This window comes from Xylocopa sonorina, chromosome 1, assembly GCF_050948175.1.
Source record: "Xylocopa sonorina isolate GNS202 chromosome 1, iyXylSono1_principal, whole genome shotgun sequence".
NCBI classification, from domain to species: domain Eukaryota; kingdom Metazoa; phylum Arthropoda; class Insecta; order Hymenoptera; family Apidae; genus Xylocopa; species Xylocopa sonorina.
Window position 1 is genome coordinate 17,956,793 of NC_135193.1, and position 25,070 is coordinate 17,981,862.

The 25,070-nt window shown below is 41.6% G+C and overlaps 3 protein-coding genes across 4 annotated transcripts; 2 read left to right on the plus strand and 1 right to left on the minus strand.

Annotated features, from left to right (window-relative positions):
• Positions 1-590: 590 nt before the first annotated feature.
• On the plus strand, positions 591-3,574 carry LOC143432624 (putative gamma-glutamylcyclotransferase CG2811). 2 transcript variants are annotated; one of them, XM_076909394.1, is made up of 5 exons: positions 591-733; positions 1,585-1,773; positions 2,840-2,989; positions 3,231-3,352; positions 3,431-3,574. In XM_076909394.1, exons 1-5 carry the CDS (start codon positions 623-625, stop codon positions 3,465-3,467), a joined length of 609 nt encoding a protein of 202 aa, XP_076765509.1. In that variant the 5' UTR covers positions 591-622; the 3' UTR covers positions 3,468-3,574. The 2 variants fall into 2 exon arrangements, with proteins under 2 accessions (XP_076765509.1, XP_076765508.1); XM_076909393.1 differs by lacking the exon at positions 3,431-3,574 and having other exon boundaries at positions 3,231-3,424.
• A 373-nt stretch (positions 3,575-3,947) lies between these two features.
• LOC143432622 (protein CDV3 homolog) lies at positions 3,948-8,034 on the minus strand. The gene is made up of 3 exons (XM_076909391.1): positions 7,470-8,034; positions 6,540-6,964; positions 3,948-6,452 (listed from the first exon to the last, which is right to left on the minus strand). Exons 1-3 carry the CDS (start codon positions 7,641-7,643, stop codon positions 6,314-6,316), a joined length of 738 nt encoding a protein of 245 aa, XP_076765506.1. The 5' UTR covers positions 7,644-8,034; the 3' UTR covers positions 3,948-6,313.
• A 2,550-nt stretch (positions 8,035-10,584) lies between these two features.
• Positions 10,585-24,993, plus strand: Pdk (pyruvate dehydrogenase kinase). Its single transcript, XM_076909413.1, has 7 exons — positions 10,585-10,964; positions 20,946-21,153; positions 21,279-21,463; positions 21,539-21,703; positions 22,024-22,199; positions 22,463-22,687; positions 22,771-24,993. The coding sequence occupies exons 1-7, from the start codon at positions 10,862-10,864 to the stop codon at positions 22,957-22,959; spliced, it is 1,251 nt and encodes a 416-aa protein (XP_076765528.1). The 5' UTR covers positions 10,585-10,861; the 3' UTR covers positions 22,960-24,993.
• Positions 24,994-25,070: the final 77 nt, after the last annotated feature.

The window sequence follows — 25,070 nt, forward strand, 5'->3', positions numbered from 1 at the left end:
AAAGTAGAGTCAGTCCTCGGTACCTTCCGTACCGAGAACACATGAATGTAATGGAGGGTGGATGGGATTAGGGATTATTCTAGGGATGGGTCCCTGCGTAGTCACCTCCTCGTTGGTGGACCTGGTTCCTTGATAACGTTTTTGAGAGACTGTCCTCTGAAAACGATATCAAGCTAAGGACTACGTGCCTAAATTTAAGTAATTTGCAATTCAGTCGAAATTTTCCAAGTCCTTTTCAGGACTTTGAAACTTTCAGTTGGTTTGCAAATTGTATAATTAAGCTATAGTTTCAGTTAAGTTAATTTTATATTAAAGAATATACTTCCTACTACAAATTACTCGGTAGCACTCTTAATATCTGCAGTTATCTTTCTCTACGTTCTTAATTACAAAATTAAGATATCCTATTTTTTGACGAGGTAATTTATCGTGTAAAAGCTAAGGCGGTTGAAGAAATCGTGAACTCTCTCTTAATTGAAAAAGGAGAGGATAGTGCGTGGATGCGAGCCGTGAGAGCTCTTATCTTTTGAACTTTCGACCCCTCGTGCAACCGATGGGATCAGGATTATACGTATCGAACGCCAGCTGAAATCGCTACTTTGCCGCGTTGCACTTCGCGAGAATGCTGTTTCACATTGCTGCCACTGCAGTGCTGACGAGCATCGCAATTTTAGAGATCTACTCGTTTTACGAAGTATCACCAAGCGTGGACATTCATCTCTTAATAAACGAGGTAAATAGGTACTTCAATTTCTTCATCGTTGCACGAATCATTAAATGATTAAACTAGTACTTAAATTACCATTCGCACAATATTCTTTACAAATTTTTATACTACAAGGTTAGCGAATGAAATAAATGTGTATTAAAATCAAAAGAAGTGTAGGGAGCATTGATCATTCTAAGTTGTGGGCGCTTACCTTCTAATTGAAAAATCCTACGTAATGTTTTCGATAATAGTTTAAATTCTCTCCGCAAAGGAATGCCGGAAACGGAATGTGTTAAACATCGAAAGTGATTTCCGGCAAACAAGTGAACACGCATGACCTCTGGTGTGTCGTAATCTGTGCAATATTGTCGGGTGTGTCGCAATTTACATTTCATGTATTTGCCAGTCGTTGGTCGGGATCGAAGTTGAGGATATACAGAGCCACTACGTGAAAGATAATAATATCTAGTGAACAGTCGAGTAACTCGAAGGATTGCCCATTTTCCTCAAGAAAGTAAGAAATCTATTCTTGTTTGTCATAACCAAACTAAATTTCTAAAACTCGACTGGCACCGCCATCCCTTCGAAAAGTGCTCAAACTGATCGCGCATCGTTATCGACAGCGAAGTGAATTACCTCAACGGTAGCACCATCTCTTTGAAAAGTGCTCGAACTGGTCGTGCATCATTATCGGGAGCAAAGTGAATTAGTCGAACTGTAGGAATTATTATGAACAGTGAAGTGATTAATTACTTGAGAATAATAAAAGAATTTTATTTTTAATCCAATCATTTTTACACGAAATGAAAAATATAATTCATCGATCTGATTGACGCAGAAATTACCAATTCAAAATGTATGAAAATTTATTCAAGAGTCCTCTTCACCGCGTGTTCGTATATGGAACATTAAAGCGAGGAGAGCCCAATCACAATTTAATTCAGGACGCAGCAAATGGGTATTCGAAGTTTTTGGGAATCGGACGAACTGCAACTCCTTATCCACTAGTAATTGCCACTAAATATAATATACCGTTTTTATTGAAGAAACCTGGCTTTGGTCACGTAAGTATTCGATACATTGATTAATGTCGACGTATGTAAGTAACGATGCTGAGCAACTACCACGACAATACAACTTTGTCACAGTAAGAACACTGTGATGTTACTTCCGCCGTGTGACACTTCCATTGCAAACTAAGGAAATATACAATAAATTACAAGAAAACTACTTGTTGGTTTTATTGCAATTCATTGTATATTTCAATAGTTCTATTGTAATTTATTGTATATTTCAATAATTTCCTTATAATTTCTTGTATATTTCCCGCTTTAGATATAAGAGAGAGAAAGATATATAAGAAAGCTATAAGTAAGAGTGAGACAGACGATACCGACCCTCCTCTAGAACCCCTGGCGCCATCTCTGTAAAAACTGCTCAAACTGGTCGCACATAATTATCGACAGCGAAATAAACTACTCAAAAAAAAGTGCCATTTCTTGGAGAAGCGCTGAAACTGGTCGGGCATTAATTCCAGTACTATCCACAGAGATTGCGTTACGGGTTCTGGAAGAGGGTCCGTATCGTCTGTCTCACTCTTTCCTATAGTTTTATTATATATCTTTCTCTCTCTTACCTCTAAAGTGGAAAATATATAACAAATTACAATAAAACTATTGAATGCTTAAAGCTATTGTGGCGTTACAGAACCTGGGGGCGTCACCGTGATACGCTGATACTTTTTGAGGTGTTATGTGATTTGCTGTGTTGTCTGGGTAGTTTCACCGAGTTGTTAATAGACGGTGCCAGCAGTCGTAAATTCGTTTTTCTCTTAGGGTATTATTTAAAAAAATGCTTGTAAAGAGAGTGTATGTAACAGTATATTCATTTATCAAGTTTGAGTTTTGCTAAATCCATTACAACCTTCACCGACATGTATATTTTATATTTCGAACCTTAACACTGTTATTAATTTGAATGTTCACTTAAATGTTCACTCTTGTTTCGTGTTATTAAAAATTAACACAGGCTGTTAAACTTAGATGAACCAACTCTTGTAGTTTGCTTTGTACAATTAAGATTACATATAAAAATGACTGATCTCTATTTTTTATATTTTCCACTGTATAGTTTGTATTTGGAGAAGTATACGATGTTGACACGAAAATGTTAAGCAAGTTAGACGAGCTGGAAGAACATCCGGCATTTTACAAACGTTCGGAGGAAGATGTTCTCTACGCTCCAGAGTCCAAAGCCAAATCTACCGATAACTTTGAAGAGGTAATTACTCTTAAAGTACACATCATTCTTTCACAGATATTGCTGCGTAGAATATAACGAGCTCTTTTTATTACTACTGTTCTCTAAATAGTCTCGAAGTAGTGGGTGGAGGGAGGGGACGGAAAGAAACATATACATCTCAATCTTTTAAAAACCCAAAAGACTAAGCACACTTCGTCAATCAATACACGCAGTTGTTATTAAATTAATCTGCTCAATTTATTATCAAACTTGTTCTCAGGTCAGTACCTTGATAAAGGTCTGGATATATTTTCTACCAAAGTTCAAGGCGTCCTTATTGGAGAGTCCCATGTACACTTCGTACAGCAACGAGGGAAGCCACGGACTCAAGTATTGCGAAAAGTACGTTCGCGATCCCTCGTACAATCATAGAAGCGAAGTTCAGTGATATCTTACACCCCCAAATATATTTGTTTCCAGCGAGGAGAGTACAATAAGGCCGGAAGACCTGTTCTGACCAAGGTGTCCTGCGTAAAATATCGTTGTCCCCCTTGTCGTATGAACGCTCCAACGATGAATTATTATTCGTGGTAGTTAATAAAGGGCCATACGTCTCGAATTAAATCAGTGAAATTTAACCCTCTGCAATCCGATATGTCTTTTAGCTATCGACCGCGATTATATTTATCGAATTCCTGCCCCCCTCCACCCCCCCTTCAGACGTTCAAGACTGCAGAGCGCTAAATCGTATCTTTCGTTAATTTTCTTCACAACGAGTAACAATTGGAACGACGTTAAACTTTTCATAAAGCGAACCGATTATTGAAAAGACGTTTCGAAGCGCATAATCGGGACTTCGTGGTGCGAAGCACCATGAAACTCCGTGTAACAATCAAAGTATTGCCTTCGTAATACATTTATGTACATTCTCCAAAATATATCTCGCACAGCGTGATGTACAATTGCTACTTACAAAAAACAATTCTCCTTTCCTTTCTTTTTCTTTTTATTAGTCATTCCACACACAAAAAAATCGGACACGAGTATCGTGAATTTCATCGAAGGTATAATGAAATAAAACAAGAACAAGAAATGTAATGGGAAACAAGTCTTTTAGCGCGTTCGATTCTGGTTTTCTCCGTTATTTATTGTATTAAGTTCATCGTTCGTCACGTTGCACCCTTATCCTCTTTCTTGCGCGCGCACTCTCTCGCTTCCATTGTCATTCTATCGTTTTCTCTCGATCAACAGTCGTTATAAAATTATTTCAACTATTCTGTAACAAAAGGCAGGCGAAGTCCACGTCGCTACGACGGCAATCCTGACTTCATTATGTTTCTCTTTTTAAACGTTCGTTTAGTATTTATCAAAGGGCTCCATCCCCTTTCCGTTCTGTTATTGGCCACGATTCTTTTTCTACCTCCGACCACTCGAATCGGCCGGTCGAAATTAATCGATAAATCATGGGAATGGTTAACTCCCGCGCGGTACAAAATATGAAGTCGATCAACCAGTTCGTTCACGTTTAAAAAGGAAAACGATAGAAAAATTTGTACAACCTTTTAATCGCTATCTAATGTATCTAAACACGCGTTCTTAAACGTCTCATTGTATAAATAACTATATGGCTCGATCGGCGAAACGAACAAACTGATCGGCCAAACCGAACGAACAACTTTCGACTCTCGCATGTGGAATTTGCGTACTTCTACGTGGAAATGCCCGTGAAAAGTGCCTTTGATTCTCCAGATAGAACGACTGTGACGGCCGATCGCGCGAACAGAACACTGATCTTTGTATCCTCTTCCCTCGTCTTCACAGAGCCAGCCGCGAGATCACCGACACATCCTCTGATGGTTCGCGAAATTAAAATGTTTAAGGCAGTACTTATAAGTTGTCCTAGGAAATTTATTATAAATAATCACATTTTTTGTTTCTTATCGTTCACTATACAAGGCTCCGTTTCTCTCTCTCTATCTCGTTCCTATGTGTATGACTCGCGTTTTCTCTTTTTGCTCTGCTCCTTCGAGATATTCATTTCTTTGTCCGTTCCTTCCTCAATCTCAAAAAGTAATCATGCTAGCACCCCGAACTCCCGCTTTCACGCAGGAGAACCCGTACGTATCTCTCGACTACTTCTTTCTCCCACTCTGACTCGAACTCAACTCTCCCTAGTCCACATTTCTTTCTCGTAAAACAAGTCCCTAAATCAACGAAACTAATTAAACAAGCGTCAACAAAAGAGTACATACATCTTCCGTTCTTTTATATTGTATATTCGTTTACGCGTGTGTATCTCTTCTTTTTTGTATCTCTCGTACACTCTTCGCACTTGCATCGGTTTCACTTATCCCGATTTATTATACTCCAGCTGTACGTTCTCTGTGTTTGTTTAATTATTTTTCTTTTTTTATCTTTTCTTTACGCAGTTCTGTCGTGACGACGTGTATTAGCAATGTTTTCCGCACCGTTCCAAAGCCCAGCCCCGGAATTCAAATATTTCCAAGTAATTATATCATATATATTTATACATATATATATATATATTTTTTAATTTACCTAGACTTTTGTGTTCGTTGACGTACGTTGCCGTTGAGCGAAACAATTATTCGAAAAAAAAAAACCAGGATCGACCTTACTTCGAAAAGTCTCTCGTAATTGTCAGCCATTATAATCGATCTTTTTGTCTCGCGCAATGCAACACGTGTGTAATTATATAATATCTCTCGTTTCCTCTCGCGTGTTTGAAGGTTGTCATGTTTGAGTATCCGAGTTCCTTAATTCTACATAATATATTCCCGTGACGTTTCGAAGGCGATCGATCGACTGACGCGCAAGCAAGCATGCTGAATGAAAACAGCAGCACCGTGTGAAAAATAGAGCGATTGCGGGCACGAACCACCCCAGAGCGATTAACTGGGAAGTTTAAACACCGTCTCGCGCGAAGTTGCTAATCGTTTCGGTTCGTTGCGCGATTTCGCGATTCATCCCCCCATTCTACGTCTATCGAAAACTTAAATACAAAACTGGTGCTAAACGAGTGTTTTGAGCATATTCGTTCTTATGTGAAAAAATAAACGTTACCGTCGCTACGCGAATATTCGTCGCAAGCACGGAATAGCGGCGATTACCTCCTATCGAACGAAACAGGATTCTTATTTTGCTTTAAATAACCGCGGACCTTTCAAAAGCTAGGGCACTGTACGTGAGTCAATGATGCGTCCTATCCGTTACATATTTTATCGCGTATTCTATATCCTAGAAAACATATTTCATAGCGTAGCTGGGCCACGAAACGGAGAGAGGCGCTGATGTATATAATGATGATTGTGTTTATCGAATTTGATCGAGTCGGGGACGATTTCAGCTCTGATCTTGTGACAAGGCACCGTATTTGTTGCCCAACGACAGTTTCGGCGCTTGAGCTTGCGCATCCTGCACGCTGTACGATCTGCTCCCGCCTCGGTTACGTACTTCCTCGAACGTACCCTCGTCTCGTTTCCTGAAAACAAAATTTTCATCCCCAGGTTAATTAACTTATCCGTTTTATCGCATTTGAAAGAATTCGTGAGTCTCGCCAAATGCCTACCGCCTGCCCCATGGTCCAGTGGGTTCGTTGCTCTGTTGCTGCTTCGAGTTTAAGGTTGGGAAATATTCTTCGCTGTGTATGTCTGGGGCTACGTTCTTCGCTCGTTGTCTGGGGCTAGGGGTAGTCACTGTTTGGACGTTCCTTAAGTGCGGCGGCCTATAACTATTTCCTACGGTAACGGCTGATGGCGGTGCAGGGGCTGTTACTTCTACCGGTTCTTCTGCTTGTGGAGGGAGTTCGGGTTTCTTCCATGGACCGGAATGCTTGGTGCCACCTTCTCCTGACTCTCCATCCGAGCTGTTGTCCCCTGTACCTTTCTCATCGTCGGACTCCGCGTCTATGGATTCATTCAGCGTTAGGTTTCCAATCTTCAATCCGGTATAGTCCTTTTTCTCTTCTTCGAATTCTTTCCATTCATCTTCATCCTAAGAGGATATATTATAAAGAATGCAAGCATGTTTACCAAATGAAATATTTCGCGCATTTTGATAGTACTTTCAAGTTTATATTACACGGTCGGGAAAAATAGACAGGCAGTGAAACAGCCAAGTCATTTCCACTAAAAGGGTATAGATTGTCGGCAGAGAAAATATCGAGACAATCGTGCATGATAACGATCTAAGAACAGCTGCTCGATTTCGATGACTTCGCAATGAAAATTATTCACGGCTACGTAACGAACCAATTATATAACAAACAATCCGATCAGTTGACAATAAAGGAAGGCGGATCATGTTAGATTTGGGGAACTCCAAGTAAGCAGATTAATTTCAACGATCGTAAGAATGACGTTTGCACGAACAAATATGGCAGCGACCTATGGGCACACCGTAATCGGCAGTTTCGTCGGAAGAATTCACGTATCGAGAATCGTTCCATCTAAAGGAAATAAACGAATGGGGAACACACGCGAAACGGGTTGATGTTCACCTCGGTCTGTTGAGTTTCTTCGCCCTCCGGGTTCACTGGTTTGTCTTTCGATTTCTTTCCCAATCGTTTGCCCGTCTCCTCCAATTTCTTAGCTATTTCCTCGGTGGTCGTGAACTTCTTCCCCTTCGCTTTTTTGCGATCCTTTTTCGCGAAGAAATCGTCCAAATCAGCCATGCTGCGACAACTTACGCGACGTACACGCGATTACCCCTTAGGAAAAACTTTTTTTTCACGAGAGCACGAGGAACAGGCCTCAACACGGAGTGATCTGAGGCACCGCTGCTGCTGTCCACATGGGCTTGTCTTGGCCGGAAGTCAAGCATTCACTTCGAAGTCAATGGAACTACCGAATACGGGTTCGAGTTCCGTGGGAACCGTTTTTCACCGCGGAAAATACGCGGAAAAATCGTGCGAAACGATAACGCAGCCTTCTTATAGCTGTGTACCATTTTAATTTTATCAGACATCGGGAAATGTTCTTCTCGACAGCGAATATGTGGCGCTGAGTGTCTAGCAGAAGACCGACACAAAAAACTCAAGGGCTACCTAACCTAAAAGCGTTGTTGCATGCGCCGAAATTACCGTATCATCTGAACCATTTCAAGGAAGTTGGATATAGCCGACTCGCCAGATTACTTACGAGGTCAGACTGCTAATCGAGAAATCGCGAGAAGGGGTACCACGTGCCGAAAGCGTGACTCGAGCAGAGGTTAATTGATCCCCGATTATTGTATTTAGCTTGCATCGTCGATGGCGCTACGTGTCTTCTTTCTCTACTTCCGGAATACGAAATGACGCCCGAGCTCGAGTAACTATCCCGTCCTAAATAAAATAAAAAACAATCCTATATGCTAATCTCAAATAAAACGTAATGAAATCACAAGATATTTCCAAACAAGCGTATATAGCGTTTTAAAACGTGACTGTTTACGTATTTCCAATAATGAATGTAACAGTAGATTGTGATACATTATTTAGCGGATCGCAACGTCATTCTTAGCGCATAATCGTTTATATTTAACATGAATGCAAATCGTTTCACTATATTCTATGTATCCATATTGCATGCATATTTTTTTTTTATCCTTCATAGATCTTTTGTCTTATATGGTAGTAGCAGAACCGTCGACGAGGTATAGGACAGACTACTCGTCTAACGGGACTTTGTTCCATACTCTGTATTACCGATTGTACAAAAGAACCGTAAGTTTTGTTACGCCCTCTACACGTTAGCGTTTAGTTGTACGTGCCGATATCTTACGCCTTCTATTTGCGCGGATACGCAGCAATAAATTGTATATCAGTTAGATTTCTTCGGAGCAAACGAAGAATAAATTAGTTTTGACCAGGAATAGAAGAAATCTAATACAAGGGGACAGGATATTCATCGTTTGGCGATTACCACAGCCTGAAACATCTATGTAATTCGCAATTCGGCGTGGAATTAAGACAAGAATGACTAAGAACGCTTGGAGCAGTGATCATTGACTTCTTCATCAAGAATAAAGAAGAATTTCGATAAAATTTATATATGTTTTAGTTATATAAGATGTATTCAATAGGAGTTTATAAAAATTAGCTTATAACTTTTAGCGTGTAAGTTTTAGTTATATAGGATTATAAAGATAGTTTATAACAATTAGCTTGTAAGAACGCTGCTATACTTTATAAATGGCTTAATAGCTTCAATAAACGTTCATTTATTATACATTAATTGCTTAATCATTTAATGATCCATCTAGCATCCTAGAATTACCAATCCCAATCCTTAAACGAGAAGAAACTCGTAAAAAGTAGTACTGCTCACGATAAAATTAATTCTAAGTTCGAATATTATTGGAATTTTGCGAATTCCTGGAAATGACGTCATTTTCCAAGAAATGGCAAAATAAGAATACCTCCTCGATCATTATGTTCTCCTGATACAAAGTCCAAATTTTCAATCGTGGCCCCCGATTTTCGATTTTGTATCAGGAGAACATAATATGTGAGGAGGTATCCGTAATGTGCCATTTCTTGCAAATGACGTCATCAATAATTCCAAGAATTTCGGCAATTCTTGGAAATGACGTCATTTTCCTAGAAGTGGCAGGAATACCTCCTATGACGTCATGTTCTCCTGATACAAAGTCGGATTTTCAGATTTTCAGTCGAAAAATTGTTAATGTATCAGGAGAATATAAGTGGTGAAGAGGTATGCGTGCCACTTCTAGGAAAATGACGTCACTTCCTAGAATCGCTGAAATTCCAGGAATTCTCGATGACGTCATTTCCAAGAAGTGGCACTATTCGGATACCTCCTATGACGTCATGTTCTCCTGTTACATTGCCGTTTTTTCTACCAAAATCTTGAAAATCCGACTTTGTATCAGGAGAACATAATAATTGAGGAGGTATCCGTAATGTGCCATTTCCTGGAAATGACGTCATCAATAATTCTGAGAATTTCGGCAATTCCTGGAAATGACGTCATTTTCCTAGAAGTGGCAAGAATACCTCCTATGACGTTATGTTCTCCTGATACAAAGTGAAATTTTCGATCGAGACCCCGATTTTGCGACTTTGTAACAGGAGAACATAATATGTAAGGAGGTATCCGTAATGTGCCATTTCCTGGAAATGACGTCATTTCTAAGAATTCGTGAGATTTTAATATTCTCTCGCTCACTATCGTTATATGACAAGGAAAATGTTATGGAAAGGTGATAGAAAACACTGCATTCTTCTTAAATAATTGATTTATTTAACCAAATTATTTAATAATACAATAAATTACCCTTAAACTATACTTATTACAATGGTAATACAACTTATAATACAATATATTTCATGTTTTCCAAGAGTATGTTGGTTGATCGAAGAGAACCTTTGAATCAACTCCGCAAAGTCTCCCTTTTATCCCTCTCGCCCTATGGTACCTGTGGCATAAAGAAAATACGATTAGCTAATCAGCATAATTTGAAGTATCGTCGCAAAGTAAATGTCGTTGACGAACGACAGCATAAGCGCAACGATATTTCGAATGTGGCGCCTTCAGGCAGCCCCACTTTTTATCCGCTTTGTTAGGGGCCACGCGGCTGCGCTTACACGGGAGAGAACATATAGAGGAGATCCCTTTCTTGAAACGCCAGTAATCGTGTCTAGTCTTGTCACGAACCACTTGCGAACGGAGGTGTCTCCTACCCTCGTGTTGGCGTACTACTCGGAGAATCCTCGCTATTTAACCTGCCTGCAGTAGATCCTCTGCACATTGAACACTTGACAGTTCACGCGTGTTGTTTTTTTCATTTGGAAACAACAGAAACAACTATCGCCAGGCGAAGCTGATCACGCTTGTTCCGAGAGGAGAAGCCCGCGGTCCCTAAGGTTCATGTGTTACGACGCACGACAAAATGAAGCTCACGCGAAAGTGCTTCGGAAACATCAGCAAGATGCTGGACTTTTACTCGCAGTTCAACCCCTCGCCGCTTTCGATAAAACAGTTCATCGATTTCGGTGAGTGTGAAAACGACCAGTCGAAACGGAGCTCGCTTTATTGGCAAACGCTACACCACCTCGTCCAACTTCGAGCCTCGAGTGTCTATATACTCGGGCCGGTACATTTTTCTCGCATTTCTCTCTTCCCGCATCGTTCTCGTTCCCTGTTAGCGTTGTTTTGGGACTGAGAAGGGGAAAAAAAATGGAGCACGGAATCGATCGATCAATGACCTCGAGGAGGCACGGAACATCGTTTTCACGGTCGCTTCACTAAAATCGTGTAACAATCCAGGGGCATCGCACCCGTGGCTAATTTACATGCTCTCTTCATGCTGGTTTACATAGCAAATGCCAGGCGATGGCGTTGCTATACCATTTGACTTTCGTTGGTCTGATTCATTCGCGATTAAGATTTTTTTCTTTTATCAATCGTAATGGAGAATTTAGCTATGTTGTTCGCATAATTGATTAAATGGCTCGTAGTAAAATACAAGATGGGGCGAATGAAAACATGATGTAACAGTACGTACAGATGTTACGCGTAAACAATGCAGATAACGCGACCGAGTTCCTTTTCCATTTACAGGGGTAACTAATATATGTTTAAGCACTATGATTAGATATCATGCGAGGGTAATTATCGTCTGTACAGGTGATCAATTACGCTTGTCTAAATCTGAAGTTAAATGCATGCAATTTTATATACTATACTTATCTTTTCAATTTGTTATTTTTATAGATGGTCTTAGTATCTTTCATGCTAAATCTCTGACGTCAAACAGACATTGAAGGCTTCAAACGTTTCCATCGCGCTGTATACAATGTTATGAAATAATTTTATACTTCCTTCGCGAAAAATGCGAAAAATCCGAAAAAAGTTCATACTCGAAAAGTAGAGACATTCACGACGTTAAAATCCAAGGTTTGCCTCCGTGTTTGCCTCCAATCGGTTTCGAAATGTCACTGGACTCTTAAATAACACTAGATTCGAACATAAAGCTTTTCTTCCTCGGAACGCGGTAAATATTTTCGATTCCAAAAAACGGTTCGCCTCCATTCTCCGGCATTGCACATTCGTTCGTAATCATTCGACTGTAAAGGTCACATGAAACCGAGATTAATCCATATTTTGCGAATTAACATTGCGTCATACATCACGATCGCTGCTAAATGATTACGAGTTCATTGAGTCCCTTTTTTTTTCCTTGTTATTGTACGAATAAACATCATTTTTAAGTTTTTAAGTTGCGAACCAGTTAAAGATACGAAGAGTTCCCCCTGGCGCTATAAACGGTAACATATGCTACAAACACTAAACTAACATGTGTTTTCTCCCAAAAAATGAAAGAGAAGAGAAAATCCATATGTTTCGTCTGTCAGTCGGTTCTGTTTTCGAGTTGTCAAACGTCACAGACGAGAGCTGCTTCGTCTCGTGTTTCAATATCGCTCATTGTTCACCACTATTAATGAATCAACCGCCTCGTATGCTCTATACATCGACACGCAACGAAAAGAGTAGCTTACCAAGACTTTAGTCGCCTGGGACAGTTTTGTCACGATCAACTCTGACGCGTGGATTCTATACGTAACGCGTATAAAGGGTGCAAAACAAGTAACGACGCTGCGCTCTAAATGTTTTATTCCAATTTTTTTCGATACAGATTTCGCATCAATATCGCTCCGGTCAAACGTGTTTTGTTAAAACAATTACGCTGCGGACAAATATGTTAATGACTCATGCCACAACCGGCAATAACATCCGCGCTCGCCTTTAATCCGTTCCGTCTACCGTTCGGAATTAACGACACCGGTCCTCCCGTCATTTCCGACTCGTAAACATCGAGCGGTACTGCTCGCGGCCATTGCTTTCTGGGAGGCAAAAAGTGAGATACAATTTTTATCGCGCATCTAGTAAAAATGAAACGGAACACCACCGATAACGGGAACCTGATTCCAGAGTAAATATTGATATACTGTCTGCCTTTTAAATTTCACGCGGGAAAAGCAACGCTTGGTAATACAAATCCGCTTCGCATAGAGCGGTTTAGCTAACGACCATATGACGAACTGATACCCCGAAGGAAGACCCTATCTATCAGTTTAGCGGTATATCGTTCTCTTTTGTGCTGAAGTATCTCAAATCCGCTTTTAAAGTGTACCAAATAAGAATCCACTTTCAACAGGTATCTCGGTGACTGTTTCTATTGTCGACAGAATGACTGAATCGGTTCGTTCCGATGTACCATTGCCACTCGCATCTAAAGTTCGCGAGCAGGTTGTCGTGGCGGGGAGGTCAAGGTTGACCAATCGCGTTTGAAAAGCCGCGCTGTCCCACGAATTCGTTTGCCGTCATTGGTCCACGGTGTCACGGCTTTCGCGAAAATAGCGTGCCGCGTATCGCGCTATGCAGAGACACTGGAAAGCTGCCATTTTCCCGAGCGTCACACACCGGACGTAGGCCACGCGAACCCTTGGAGTTTGAACTGTCGATAAATTCGCGTTTAAATTTGCGCCCGTGCCGTTCCCCCATCCGGATGTAGCGGGCGTCGTTCTTGGCGTAGCGTCCGCGAGCTTTGGACCGCTTTTGTGCTTTCCAAGAAGCCACGGCGATCTTTGAACCGGTTGAGAAAGACGCGGTGACGAAAGTACGGACGGCCGTTTCAAAATTTAATCTCCGTACTGTCAACGAACTTTGTAGGAGATATCGCGTCCGACTTTTCTCTTGACTACAGGGATAGCGCTCTTCCTTACCAACTTGTTAAACATCCTGGAGGGAGAGAAAGGAGTTTCTGGAAGTTGTCGGACGACTTTGACCGTAATCGCGTTGCCAGGCCTCTGTTTAGTTAGGCACTTCCACCCCTTGTTTCCTCGCAGAAACAGGGTATACTCGTACCAACGCAAACGACGGTATAATTTTTTTTATCTAGATAAAAATGTTCATATTTTGAATAAGCAGCATGACTAACGAAAATGTATAAAACAGTATTTTTCTCTATTACGTCAGAGTCACGAATACGCAAATTCATTTTTCCAGTCAGGAAGCAGTTTATACTTGAATTCATGAATTATTCTATTATCTGTTTAACGTTCAATTTGGACGATACTTTTTTATTTTCGATTATTCTTATTGTACCATTATACGATACCATTGTACACATCGTTACATATTTATTATGCACGGAAATGAAAATTACTTTAGTGCTCGAGCGTCAATACAAGCAATTAACGTATCTAGGATAGCACCGATTAAGCATGTGGCATTAATGAGGACAAGGACTCTGTTATCGGCAGCCTTCGTCGAGTTTGACGAGGAAACTTAATTCCACTCCGTGAACGTCTACAATACACTCGCCATGTTGCTTAATAACCTTAAACTCCATTCAGGATCAAGTCTGAACATCGATTGCCCTGTATCGCACGTTTTGGGATTCCTTTGTTGCTGGCAATTGCTGCTGAAACGGATTGACATTAATTCGACACACTTACCAACCGTTATTCACTTCGTTCGGCGAGATCATGCATATTTTATGCATGCAGCCGGTGTAGTCACGAGACGTGCATTGGCCTAACCACTGTGTGTGTGCGCGCGCCCACTGATGCACGTTCAGATAGAAGGTTTAAAACTAAACAGCTGCTTCCTCTGTCCGGTTATAGCCGCACGTTGACGGTTCTAGAACCGACTATGGGACGGCGAACGGCTCGTACCACGAGACATACAGTCTGCCACAAAAGCCTGACCGCGCGCACACGCTTCTCAAATTTCAAATATTAGATGAATAGCGATTTTCAATATTTCACAAATATTCCACGAAAGTAGCATCGCTCGCGTTTAAACGCGCCGAGAGGTGTTATTTTATTTACGCGAAAACAAACGATAAAAAGTCAGAAATGCCTCGGTGAGCCAGACGAAGTACAAATATCGCGTGTCTCGATATGTCAATACTAACTTTGTGCAGACTCTGTGAAATACAACGGGATTTAAATATTTCAGATACCAAATACTTTTGTGGCTGATACTACAAGTTGGAACGCATCGTTGTCAATGATAAGATTTACGTCTCATTGTTTAGAAATCTAATCGAGGATAAATTTGAAAGTAACCGAAGAGTAAGCTCGTTAAGGTAGTAAAAAGCAATGTTTGTCGAGGCGGTGTTAACAGCGAGTCGAGTGGCATTGTTGACTTATGCGTAACGTTATCTTGTCCCATGCGTGGTGCTCCCACGCAATGCCGGACAGGCTGTTTGAGAGCGCGATTGGGATGCTTCCAGCAGGTTCTCCGCGATGGGAGGAGACCAGGGCCGCGGTCTGTGCGAGTTTTTCTACCGTCGATGTATCAGGTTCGCAATGGAACAAGTATCGTTTGTTCGAGCGACCTTCTATAAAGTGTGCGCGCCTTTCGTTCCTTCCGGAAAACTCTCAAGTACGTTTCCCAATTTGGATTTACAATTGATTAGTCGAGAGGATTTTCGTTCGAAGGTTTCTATCAATCTTCCACGCGATGAAAAATATTTTTCTGCCGTTACGTAACAATAACGCGCTAATTATACTGCATTAAGTATGGTCATGGATATCATGGCTTTGCATCAAATTGTGGTACAATGTAATTAAAGTTTCAGCGATGCTCGTTAGCTTTACTCGACTCGAGTTACCAGGAAATATGAATTATTCAAAATTCTTCTTCCTGGAATTGGTTAAAAAACAAAGCGGTTACGAACGATTATTACAGCACAACATTTGCGAAATCCCTCGTATATCTATTCGAACTGCGGAAGTATCCATAATCGAATCGCGATCGAGATCAGTTTCGTAGATCAATCCAGAAACATTTCGTAACACACGATACGGCATTCGAGACGAAAATAAAACGGCCGTGTCTTTCCTTTTTCCGAGACTGCTTTCTAATTTTGCCAAGAAAATTGTTACTGATCCACGATTATTATTCCGAATTTTTATACGATTATCACTTTCTACCTTTTTTATAAAAACGTGTACCCTCTATAGATAATCTTGTCTTTATCAGCTATATAAAAAAATACTTCTATCTCGTTCGATGCGATCGTAAAATACGTGAAAACAGAATCGTGACTAATATCAGGATTTCTGTCGAGTTTCAAAGTATAAAGATACTAAAAGGTGTCATAAATAGTATATAGCATCGAAAATCTAAAGTTCTTAGTATTTCTTAAAGGTTGATCATCAAGGTAATTACACGATTAAACCGGGAAACCTTGAGCGATGGAATAAAGCGGAGGTGCAGTAGTCAAGATCGAGGTATAGCCAGGCTAGTCAACGCGTCAGAACTTCCGCCATTTCTCCGACTCGAAAGAACACGTAGCCCATCTAATTACCTCTCGAACCGCCATAAAATCGATTGATCGCCACGTACATCGCTCCTCGTCATCTCATCTTCGACTTTCCCATTCGAAAACCATTCTGCATGTCATCGCGTTCGTTTCCCCGTGGGAAAATTTCAAAGCCGTTCAATTCCACTGTCTCCTCGTTACACGCGCGCTCTGTTGACGTAACTGTTAACATTGTTAATAGACGATAATTACATTCTCGTTGAGCATGGAACAGCATTTTGCACGCTCACTTTCTGCATCTTACGTAAGGTGTTCGATGCATTTTTGTCTCGTGGAAATTGAACCGATAATTATCTACGGTGAGGCGAGTGTTCTCTTCCCGCGCAAACCCCTCGCGGAGATAGGAAACCGACGCGAGCGGAAAATCGTATTTAATCGTTGCTGGCGGATTGCAGGTCCCGCAGAAGTCCAATTTATTCCCTTTGTATTAAAAGGTTCAATCGGCGCAGAGGCTTGTTCCTGGTCGACCAACGTGCAATTTCTGGTATTGCGTTGTCCCATTTCCCATCCGGATCCTTCCGAGAACTCGACGAACGAAGGCGAATGAAATTAGAACGGCGATTTCAAACTTGTATCGAAACGCAGCGGCGATCATCTGCGATTCATTTGTCCTTAAATAGATTAGAAGCCGCAAGGGAGCCGTGCATCGTACCGGATGAGATTCTCGCCTCCATCGGTAGTTCACTAAGCATCGTATAAATAAATAGATGGATATAACCCGTTCCATACGTTTCCCCTGAATGTTAGCTCTCTGAGATGTCGAACGTGTATATGACTGTTCGATGGATCAACAGTTATTTCGCGCAGCTAATCTTTGCTTTTCAGATAATTCATTCCTATGTACATTACGCACAAGTATTCAAAACTTTTCCACGAATTTATGGTACGATACTGATCATCCAACTACTATACGAGAAAGAAGAAAAAATATACTCGTATTACTAAATCCTTCTTCATTTCGTCTAAGCAAGAACATTTCAGAAAGTATGATCTCAATGTTTCAGACTTGCAAGAAACAAGACAGAAGAAACGAGCAAACAGATTATGTGTCGTTTACATCACAATAAGGATTCAATTACTAGTTTCACCTCGAATAACGGTCGCCATTTTTCATCCAACTCCTCGCGTCGCTCTACTCATTATGAGCAACGTCAACCTGTTGACTACCGTCAGACTGTTTTCTCGCATTACCAGTGTCACTTAAAATCGTACGTTTACATTAAATTTAATGATCACGAAAATACGATACGAACGATGCAAATGGTTTAAAGTTACGATCGGACGTGTTAATTACATCACTCGTCCCTGCTGGACCAAGTTCAAGATCCATTCCTGAATTTGCACGCTCATTACTAACACTTCGCATCGTTAATGATTTACAACGACGCGGATTGAATAGGTCTAGCCTATTCCGCATCAAACGAACGTAAAATATGACGCACCGCTTGTCTGATGCACATCCGCTTTTATCGCTAGTCGGAACGCAACATTGAAATTCGCGGTTTGGTAATTAAAACTTGGCTCGTCGCACGAGCGAGACACGTGTTCGTGAATCGCGGAAGAATCGCTCCGGCCATCCACAGACGATAAGTATTCGAATGGAGAAACATTGCAACGCGTTTGTTATCCGCGTGCGAATACATGTTTCATGATTACCTTTAAATACGAGTCAGTGCTTGTACAATAAAGGGATCGCAGTTTATACGTTTGCAAGCGGTAGGAAAGCTGTTCGATGACGAATGTCGGAGGTATCATTGAAATTGGATAAACAGCCCGACTTTCCCGGCGGTTGTGACAAACTGGGCAGAACAGCCACGTGGAGCGCGCGACCTCTAAAAGAAACCTATTTTCGTTCAAGTGGGCGTGAATTCACTTCGGCGAATGTGTATTAAAAAGCGCGTATGCATCTGCACATATGCAAAGTCCAAAGGCCGGGAGGCTCGCCCACCTTCGATCATGCGGAGTTTGTAAATAAACGTTTCGAGACAATCATCACCGTCGCCTCGTGTTTTTATCGCGAACGAGCCACTCTCCTCGTTCCAATGCCTCCGTCATCAGGCGCATTGATCCGATTTTGCAACGCATCGAGCGGAGCCACTCTCTTATCACGTCCGTCTGCATCGCGCTATCGGTGTCAACTTCAGCTGTTTTTTTTTCATTCACCTCGAAAAACAACGCACCTCGTTGAGATAAACATATTTCGCCCAGCAACGAACGCCGATAATCACCGCCGGTTTCAATCGTCGTTCGTCCGTCGACGCTGTTATTTTTTCTTCACTCTTGCGCCCGTCCCCGGGCTTTCCCCGATTAATTAACACGCGTGCTCGTTCAAAGCCACGAAAGTTTTAGCGCCTGTCGGGGACACAAAAACGGACCAGAAGTAGATAACGAATAAACAAGCGGCGTTTTCAATGTTTGAACAAATACATCGTTATCGTAAGCTTGTTTATCATTTTCAAAGTGGAAACACGCTCTCGTTTCATTAAGAGGAACCCGAATCGTATCTACAGAGGCACTGGGAACTATAATAGATACGCTATTGGATTCGAGAATTATCTACGCGAAATGTCGGCTGATTTAAATGTTATCGCACGAGCGATAAACTATGATAAATAAGAAATAAGGAAGAAAATGATTAAACATGCGATATAAATTATGCATAATTATAGAAGTAACGATTTAATGTTGTGTTATGCGCGAGCGGATGATTCAGCCAATAATCCGTGAAACGTAACTGCGAAATCGTCTACGATTTACTCCGATCGGACGGAATCGTTTTCACGCGAGAAAGGACTTTTACGGTAACCCTGAACAGTCTGCTTGCCGCGGCTAGATTCGATACGTGATTTCACAGCAATTTATTATCGACAATCGATTGTACTTGCCAGTGACTCAGCTGCCCGCCTATCTCTACCCTGCGAGAAAATGCAATTTCCTTTAATGCAAGACTTGGCGTACATGAAACTCCGATAGAGGATCGCGTTTCCCCTTGGGACGACAGGCTTGCGATTATTTCCACGGAAAACTATCGTACAACGATTCTAATTCGATGAACGGCAAAAATAGAACTTTAGTAAAGCGCTCAATTAGTATGCATTAGCGTTCCATTAGCATAATTTCCATCTTTATATCTCGACCCTCCTTATATCTCGAGCAACGCCTCTTCAAGTCGATACGAAAAATATTTAAAATAGCAATTTTTGGATATCTCGAAAATAGTCGGTTGCCAGTGTAAATTGACGGTTTCCGTTCGCACTTTGCAGTTTCCCTGCGATCGGAGAAAGTTGTCTGTACACGGTCCGTACTCGGCTGCCTCCGAGTGAACGCAAAGGAAATTTAATTAAGCAATGGGATCAAACCGTTCCTCGATGGAAGTACTTTATCGACGATGACGTAAACGGTGGTCAAGTTTAGTTTCGCGATGTCCCCATTATATTGACCACCCGCGTCGTAAACGTACACACACGGTTCGTACACGGAATCGATCGCTCGACGTTTTCCGCAGACAACACGCGAGGCGAGTTGATTTCACTAAAAACCGATTGACTAAAGACCGGTCTCTCGGAAGCAGGTCTATTGAAATTATTATTCCCACACGTGTAAATGGAAAACCTTGGCGCGCGTTCCTTTCCTTTTTTTCTGCAACGACATCTTCGTCGACGACTTTTGTTCGAATCGTGGTCAATCCATCGTTCGATTGGTTCATTCAATTTTACAATAGATACTCCCTCGGAGTGTCGAAAGCGATCAATGATTACCTCGATACGAGGTCAACTACGCGAGCACTGAGAGCAGTGATAAAGTGGTATCGGTCTAGCCGCAGCCGCGCACACACTATCGTATTTTCTAAAATACGCTGAAGAAATATAAATACGTAAATATATAGCATACGCAGCATAATAGAAAATTCTGTTGCGCAACGACTTTTCTCGCGTAACGCGTTGCATTAAACAATGGTCACCTAAAGAAATAAACAACTATGAAACGGAAGAAGTTGTTATACGACGAGGAAAGCAATGCAATGCTAGATTATAGCGATTCTAATGTTGATTATTTACCGTGTTGTACGAGAAAGAAAACAACAGTCGCAATATGTTTGCCTAATTATATGAATTCGCGTTACACGAGAGTTTAATATAAACAGTATTTCTTTATACGTTAATGCGCATTTTGAAATACCAACAGGTTTCTCTTTCACCGCTAGCGAAGGTGTTTTTACCTCGTTGGAATTTACGATGCTTACAAAGAAAAAAAAGTTAAATAGGAAATTCTCTTTTTCATCTGAAGCGGAACGTATTGCGAGATACGCTACGAGCGAAGTGATACTTCCCGTGAAATCGTTCCCGATTTCCGACAAGACAATCGGGCTTGTGCAATTCCGTAAACGCTGTTTACAGAGTTCATCGTTCGCCGTCTATTCGATTCATCAAAACAACGCCGAGAGGAACGGCTTTTTTCTTCTTTGATAACGGGTATAAAACGCCGCGATAAGATCGCTGGGAACTATCGCGGTTTTTCTTCGCGATTCCTCTTCAAACATTCTGGGTTATCATTCAAACAAACAACTCGCTCATAAATAAAGCATAAACAAGAACCGCGGCGAATGCGATTACTAGGATCGTTGATATGTTTCCAGGTCTAAGTGCCTGTGAGAGGAAGTCCTTCATATTCTTGAGGAAAGAGCTACCAGTCCGGCTGGCCAATATTATGAAAGAGATCCACTTGTTACCGGAGAATCTGCTGAAAATGCCCAGCATGGGCACGGTTAATAATTTATACGTCACCTCGTTCGAGGATATCTTGCAGTTCGAGAAGGTTGAAGTCAACGAGTCCACTTTAGACAAGTGAGTGTTCCTAGTTCCTCCAACGATTCGCGTATACGCTCTCTACATCCAATACTATTGATCCTACCATTTTTCTAATCAATTTTTATAGACAAGACTGAATCGTGCTCGTTCATTGTTCGCAGATTCTGTCAGACTCTGGTCAAAATTCGGAACAGACACAAGGACATCGTCGAAACGATGGCGCAGGGTGTCCTCGAGCTGAAGGAGTCGCACGACGTCGACACCCAGACGGAGAACAATATTCAGTATTTCTTGGACAGATTTCTGATGTCCCGTATCTCGATTCGTATGCTGATCAATCAACACAGTGAGTTGGTTGGTCGATTTTGCTGACGCGGTCGGTTAGAATGAAATTGATTCGATTTCCGATGGTATGTTGCAGCGCTTCTGTTTGGCAGCGAGTTAAACGGACACAGTAGACACGTAGGATCCATAGACCCGTCGTGTGACGTTATCAGCGTTGTGGAAGACGCGTACGAGAAAGCGCGGCTACTCTGCGATCAATATTATCTGGCTAGCCCCGAACTGATAGTCAAGCAACATAACGGCAAGTTTGAAAAATGTTGATTGTACTAGAATATGGCTAGTAAGTAATACCTGCGTAAACAATCATCTGTAATTAAGTATAATATCGTATATCATGGAAAGAAAAAAAGGCTAATTTTCGCGTTGACAAATAACAGATATAGAGTTGTTTAGAGATAAGTAAGAATAAATAGTCTTCAAGCTTTTGATACGGCGATTCGCCGTGACCTTCCGGTTTAAATAGACGTTGATAATGCAATTGATGAACATTAGTATTCTTCGAGGCAGGATCGTTGAAATATAATATTTCGATCTTCTGATCGTTCGTTTCTCTTCTTTCAGAATTTGAACGATGTAGCCAAATTAGAATAGTTTACGTACCGAGCCATCTGTTCCATATGCTGTTCGAGCTCTTTAAAAACAGCATGCGAGCAGTGATGGAACACCATAGCTCCACTGCGGAGTATCCACCGATCGAAGTGATCGTTTCACGCGGCAAAGAAGACATTTGCGTGAAGGTAAAAATTGGCAAATTATTTTACAATTACCGACAACTATCGAAAACGATCGATATATATTTGTTCGCGTGGAAATTGTGTACGACCTTCCGTCAGCATTGACATTCAATATCAATGCACAACACGAAACGTGCTGCGAATCGTCGAACAGCTGTTGTTCGTAACGTCAGAATCAATTTTCACGTGATGTATACACGTCACGATCTCAATCGATTTGGAATTCAGTTTTGATGAATGTTTCTCTAGTGAAATCATTCTTGCAGATGTCCGATCGAGGCGGTGGTATTCCTCGCTCGCAGATGGACCATTTGTTCAAGTACATGTACAGCACAGCGCCTAAGCCAAGCCCGTCTGACGCGCACACTGTTCCGCTCGCCGGATACGGTTACGGTCTTCCAGTGTCTCGACTATACGCCAGATACTTCCACGGCGATCTCGTCCTCCAGAGTTGCGACGGTTACGGCACGGACGCAATCGTATATCTCAAGGTGAGCGACGTCTCGCATCGTTCTCGCGTAACATCACGTGTAACGCCACGTTGTCCCATTTGTACGAGAATTTCCTTCGACAGGCTCTATCGAACGAAGCGAACGAGTTGTTGCCGATCTTCAACAAGACTTCCTCCAAGTTCTATCGGACGCAAGTGTCCACCACCGACTGGAGTAGCCAATGCGGCGGCGGGATGGCCACGAGGCAACTGCGTATGAGCCAGTTACAGAGTCACAAGCAACCACGCGGGATGCAAGTCAGCCAATGCTAGCGAAATTCCAGCCCTACGGATCGAACAACGGAGAAGTAAGTACGTAGATCTCGACCATCCCTCTCGCGAGACACGCTTTGGATGTTCGCTTTGGAACACTCTTCCGTCGTAAAGTTTAGGAACAGTATTTGAAGGTCTAGAGCCTGGCAGACTGGGTTTTACGGAGCTCGTGTTCCGAAGTGTCGCGTTCTACGTCTCTAATTAGATCCGATATCGAATCGAAGAAAGTCGAAGCGCTGTTTCAGTCGTAGATAAATGTCTGTTCGATTTCTGATGTTTCCGTTCGTGTCTGTATTTGAATCGATCTTAGTGTTTCGTTTTTAATTGGACGTTTCCGTGACGAGCACCCGGAACGATCGACGGAACGTTCGAGTTCGACAGATCGTCTAATCAGACCAACTACTTCTGCTGTAGGTGGTTCGGGAAAAGCCTTGCGTCTTTCGTGTCACGATATGTAGGGAAATTGCGTTCGCAGTGGAAATAATAGACTGACCGTGGTGGTCGCAACGGTACCGCTTCTTTGTCTGGGAAATATCTGGCTGCACATTATACCCACGGTTACAACATCCACATATCACACGACTTATCAAAATTCGACTGTACTTGACGTTCCCCATATTTTTTCCTCTTCATTTGCTTCTGTTCATCAAGTATTTAGCATAAACATGTACAATGGAGCATCCAGATAACACAGAAAGCTTGTCTTTTAAACATTTTGCAGTTTGAAAAATTTGCTTTAACAAAATGTTCAAGTATTTAAAGAAAATTGTAGACTTTATCTGGACGCTCTATAAAGATTACTCTTTGTGTTTTATATTATAATACAAGTACACATACATACACACACACACATCTTGTTACGTCTTGATTAAATTAACATTTTAATTATACAACTAATTGTAAAGAGCATTTGATTTTGTACGAACGAGAAACTGTACAAACAAACGTTTAGACGAACATCACCAACGATCGATACGAAAGCGAGAAGGGATTTTTCATTGGTTAAAGTGATTTTTATAAATGGATGCCACAAATTGTGAACTGTGATCTGATGCGTAATTTTAGTTGAACGTAGCTAGGCAATTTCAGACCTGTTTAATGCACGACGCGATCCAGGATTCTTACCCTTAAACCGTGCGAAGGAAAAGATGGTCGTCGATTTATCGATCGCTTGAGAGCACAAGCTACGCGAGGTAGCGTGCAATTTAAAAGAACTGGCTGCAAGTAGAATAGCGTTACTCTGATTTACTTTATCCCCTGGAAAGTATTTTATATATACCGTGACCGGAGTGAGGGAGCACTCCGGATGATCCACTTTTCCATATACTTTTATAAGACTAAACGGAAACAAGGATTTGTAAAACGAGCGAATTCATTCATTCGTTCGTATTCCAAGGTATTCCACACGCAGACTCGTTTACAACGGACGCCTCAATCTCAGTCGATAAAGCTTGAATAAATTTGACAAGGATGCGAGCCTAGATTGCGTTTCCTGTTCCGTAAACTCTGCACTTTCTAATTTAAAACGAACACCACTACTTTGTATATCTGAACCGATCCGAAAGTGAAATAAAGTTTCTGTACGTTTGTAACAAACACAGTGCGATGACGTTTTATTTTCACCGAGAAACGGGAACAACGCGCGCGTACCTTCGAATGTAGAACAGTCTCTCCGAGGCGATCACGCGTAACTCGCGTGACCAGCGCGTTTTCCAAGACTCGCGGATGTTGCTTTTCAATGAACGGATCCGCGAGCGTCACGAATTGTTCCTAAAATCGATACACGATGTCAGTTTTGTGCGAATGTCTCCCGTGTTTTACTCGATTCGCGGACAATTCCGTGGTGCAGCCGCGAATGTACTCTCTATGTTCCATTGTGTATATAATCAGACGGTTTTAGACTAATCGGTATGGCGTTCGTCTGGGATCTGTACAATTTCTAGGTACAATTACAAACCGTAGGGGCATTCGCGTGCACGGCATAAGCGATCACTTGTAAAAACATTGTTAATAAACGTATTACAAGATTAAAAAGATGTTTCTTCTTTTACACGATCCTTACGAATCAATTGTAAATTATTCAAGGAAAAGGCTGACGAGTCGTCTCGTTT